Source organism: Aphanomyces astaci, assembly GCF_000520075.1.
Source record: "Aphanomyces astaci strain APO3 unplaced genomic scaffold supercont1.106, whole genome shotgun sequence".
Lineage (NCBI taxonomy): Eukaryota > Oomycota > Saprolegniomycetes > Saprolegniales > Verrucalvaceae > Aphanomyces > Aphanomyces astaci.
In genome coordinates this window covers 40,728-45,145 of record NW_009798369.1, presented here as the reverse complement: position 1 = coordinate 45,145, position 4,418 = coordinate 40,728, and the positions used below count along the sequence as shown (strand labels likewise).

Below are 4,418 nucleotides of genomic sequence, written 5' to 3'. Positions count from 1 at the left end.
CCCTACACCATCGAGTGCCTGCCCGGAGAAGACAATGTGTGGGGCGACCTGCTCAGCCGCTGGAGCGCCGCCCAAGCCCAAGTGCCAACGAAGTCCGTCCGGCGCCTCCTGGCCATGGTGTCGCCCCTGTAGCAGCCCGACTTCGACTGGCCCAGCCCTGTCGGCATCGTCAAGACCCAACAAGTGGCCGTGAAGAGGGGAGAGACACCGCCAACCGGCGTGGCGTGGAATGAAGACAAGAACCTGTTCATCGGCAAGGAAGACCGCATCTGGATCCCACCAAGTGCCACGCACCTCCAGCAGGGGGTCTGCGTCATAGCGCACCAAGGCGCCGCGGGCCATCGTCGAATCGAAGCTACGACCAAGGCCGTCCGCGATGTCTTCGCCTAGAGCACCCTCGAAGACGATGTCAAGACCTTTGTCCAAGCCTGCATCCACTGCCTCAGCGTCGACGACTCAGTTGTCCCGCGCCCGCTTGGATCGGCGCTCCATGCCGAGAAGTCCCAAGAGCTGATCCACTTCGACTGGCTATCCATGCCCACGGCGACGAACGGGTGGCAGAAGATCCTCGTCATCAAGGACGACATGAGCGGGTTCGTGCGACTTTGGCCCAGCGAGACAAGCGACGCATCGGCGACCGCCAACGGCCTCCTCGACTGGTTCACGACCTTTGGGTATGGTATGTCCATACCTGGGTCTCCGACAGCGGCTCCCACTTCAAGAACGAAGTCATCGACAAGATCCGCAAGACCGCCGGCGCCCACCACCACTTCACGACCGCCTACTGTCCCTGGGCAAATGGAACCGTTGAAGTAGTCAACCGACTGATCCTCCGCGCCGTCAAGACGCTAACCAGCTAGTTGAAGCTGCGCGCGACCGACTGGCACCTCGTCCTTGCTCTGGTACAAGGCGCATTGAACCACATGCCAAGCGACCGACTTAGCGGCATGTCCCGGCCACCGCCTTTACTGGCCTGCGACGACGCCCCTGTCAGCGTTTGTCAATACCGTGACCAAGGAAGTCGCCAACATTGACTGGCTCGACCCCACGCGAAGAAGCACATGGACGAGCTGCATGAAGCGATGGACTAGCTGTACCGCAACGTGGCTGCGACAAGCGCGAAGAAGCGACGCCAAGCTCCCGACCACCAAGTAAAGTCCAAGGCCATCCAGTTGCAGAAGTTTACGATCGGCGACTTTGTCCTCGTTGGCCAAGTGTCCCGCCAAGGCAACAAATTGTCCCTGCACTGGCGCGGGCCAAGCAAGATCGTCCGGGTCGTGACTGACTATGTCATGGAGACCCATCAGTTGGTACAGCCTTACGACTTGTCCCTCCACCACGCCTGCCGACTCAAGATGTATTGCGAAGGCGGCCGCGATGTGACCAAAGACCTAGCCGACCATATTACCTTTGGCAATGAAGGGTTCCATGTGGCCAAGCTCGGCGACGTCCGCAAAGAAAACGGCGAATACCAAACCCTCGTCTACTGGCTTGGCCTCGATGAAGACAAAGCCTCATGGGAGCCCGTGCACTCCCTCTATGAAGACATCCCCATCGTTTTCCGCCGCTGGGTTCACCAACATGAAGACCAAGAAGAAGTGAAGAAATTGGCTGCGGAACTCGAGAAGACCCTCGGACACTCCCTTTAGGGGGAAGTGTTCTGCATGGCGCTGCAGAAAGACCTATTAGCCTTTTTAGAGGTCGGCTCATGGTCTCATGATCGGTAAGGCCGTTAGTCTCCATTATGTGCAGTAGGCCGCCATTCGTCGTGCGGTTGAAAGATGTGTATAACGACGGGAGCGAAAACAGCGTGGCAGCACAGGTGGCGGCCGACGTGTCTGTGGCTGCGCTGAGTTTCTTGGCGGCAATCTCACGACTCCGAGACGACTTACGGACTGCCACTTCCGCCACTGGCTCTGACACGTCAGCGCCAGGTGCGGGGGCCTCGATGGTGGTGCGTGTCTTGTCTGTCATTTCTGTTTTGAACGAATACGCGTTTTTACGCATCGTCGCAAGATTTCAACTGCCGAACTACCGCAAGGATTTATATGTTTTGTCAGAATTGATTATTGTCATGACGACTCATTGTAATGACTGCAGCATTGCACATACAGCAATACGAAAAAAGTACATCACACATGTAAAGTTGACCGCACTTGTGTATACTGAAGTTTACGATTCATGCGTGAGAGAAACAAGAGCTACAGCTGCTAATGCTATCCTAAAGCGCTCCCATGCATTAAACTGACAAATTGCGCTATGGCCCACCAACAATCGACGAGACTTCTACAGATATATTAGAGTGGAATGATTTGTAAGTTGCGTACCCACAGGTTGAAAAGATAGATTTGTATGCTATCTTCTACGACATATTGGAGTTAGGCGGCGACGAAGATGAAAAGAGCAGCCCCACCTGGCCAACTTTCGATTATAACCTTCGCGTCATCTGGCCGTTTAGCCACGCATACGTTCACAACATATTCCAGCCAGACTTTCGTCTTGAGACCACAGAAGTGTCCCGTCAATCCCGATTTAACTTCGATGTCTTGTGAGGACCAGTTGACGTGGAACGCTGGGGCACCGTTCAACGCACGGACAACAATATGCCTGCTGCACTCCGACCGAGTAGTGCAAGTAGCGCAAAATCATCAGTTTGTCGACGAAAGAAGTTAGCAATTCTGTGATCATCACGGCAATGTCCGTTTACACGTTAACAGTAGTGGATCGCAATGTTAAATTCACGGCCTGTTCCTTCATCTCCCTGTGAAGTTCATCGCCTAAACTGATAATTCGATTATAAAGTCAAAGCGGCGCGTCTTGTCTATTGGAATCACTATTCAAAACTCAAATATCGTAACGGACGCAAAAGTTATGTCCATTCTACTCCGACATCCAAAAAAGTTATCTTATTCCGGTGGAGTTGCTCTTAACTTGGTTTTTTACGTTATGACTGAAACCTTGGTGTCATTTGATTGGCAATCTTGACACCAAAAATATTCGTTTTTCACAGCTTGGTTATCTTTGTCAAAGCTCAAAAATCATTGGAAGTGTCTTTTCAAAAGACCTTTCACGGACGATTCGCTCGACTCCAACGAACTAATTGTTCTCTATATCATTTTCATCCTCTTTTCTGCAGAAGTTAGCACAGGACGCTCGAGAAGCCACCTTGAACGCAACTTAGCCTTCAACAGACACATGACGCCGACATGTAGAGTTTGGCAGACACTTCTAGAATTTGATGGAAGCGGCTCAAAAACACCATTTAGCTCTTCACCCAACGTTTCGCGCGAGGAGTATGAATATGTCAGGTTGTCCTCGAGGATGACAGAAGGTCCCACCAGTTCGTAATTCAATAGTTCATGGATATCCTAGGCTAAGACGAGTTCAGTCTCGCAGCGATAGTGTACACGTTTGGACGTGCTGAGGGAGGATTGCGGTCGGCATTCAAAATTCAAACACATACTGTTACTGTGGGAGTTATCAAATCGGACCAATCACAGAGCTACAAATTTCCCAATCAATCACAGACTAAGTTTGATTTGCTTCAGTATTTTCGCTTGCTTCATTGCTTTGGCGTGGATCAGATGATTAATATTATCGAGTACAGCCAGCACTTGCGAATTTTTTTCAAGTTCACTGTACTGTATGTCTCGATGTTTTGTACCACTCTGTTCCATAATGATTGCAGCACTTGACTTCTGATTGGACTAAATTTTACATTTCTCCTCGTAATCACAAGCGGATTGGCTCATTTGATAGATACACATTCCAGCTTTGATTTGACACCTCATGTTCCGGGAAAGTCAAAGTAGTTAAGTGCGTCATGACCCCAAAACTTTGTGACCTTATTTTTCAAACCAGAAAATCTTACGGTGTACAGTCGATAGTGATTGTATTTTTGTAAGCTTAAGACTGCATGCTCGTGTGATGTCCTTACCTCTCCCTATCCAGTCGCAGCTCATCTAGGTATCCAGATGTGCTCGTGAGGTCGCTCCAAGTTTGTGATCGATTGGGGCTCTGTATTTTGAGCATTTGCGTATATAAAGTGCATATCATTAGGTTCCCATGTTACCAGAGATCAACATGACCTCTAGTAAGATCGCCACAGTGTTGGCATGGCCTGAATGGGTTAACTCGTCCTGAAAAGGTGTCGACAAAGGCATCCAAGTTACTGGTTTTTCATCCGTAATATTTAGGATTTATTTTATTATACTATTTCTATTATTAGTATACAAACTACAAGTATGTATATAAATTACCGTTGCTTACAACAGCTAAGATAAAAAGTAAAAAAAAATGATATGCTGCAAAAGATATGGAACAGAGTAGTATGTCAAGAAGGTACACTTTTCTGTGGAAGCCGGACTGTTTCTGCCCAATCATAGGCCAGCTAAGCCGTATAATGAACACCCTATCCG

General features: G+C 49.6%; 1 protein-coding gene across 1 annotated transcript; it reads left to right on the top strand.

Moving 5' to 3' along the window:
- Window positions 1-1,744: 1,744 nt before the first annotated feature.
- Window positions 1,745-2,552, top strand: H257_17401 (hypothetical protein; the record flags this gene model as incomplete). The annotated part of the gene is made up of 2 exons (XM_009846199.1): window positions 1,745-1,934; window positions 2,383-2,552. The coding sequence occupies 2 exons, from the start codon at window positions 1,745-1,747 to the stop codon at window positions 2,550-2,552; spliced, it is 360 nt and encodes a 119-aa protein (XP_009844501.1).
- Between the last annotated feature and the right edge of the window lie 1,866 nt (window positions 2,553-4,418).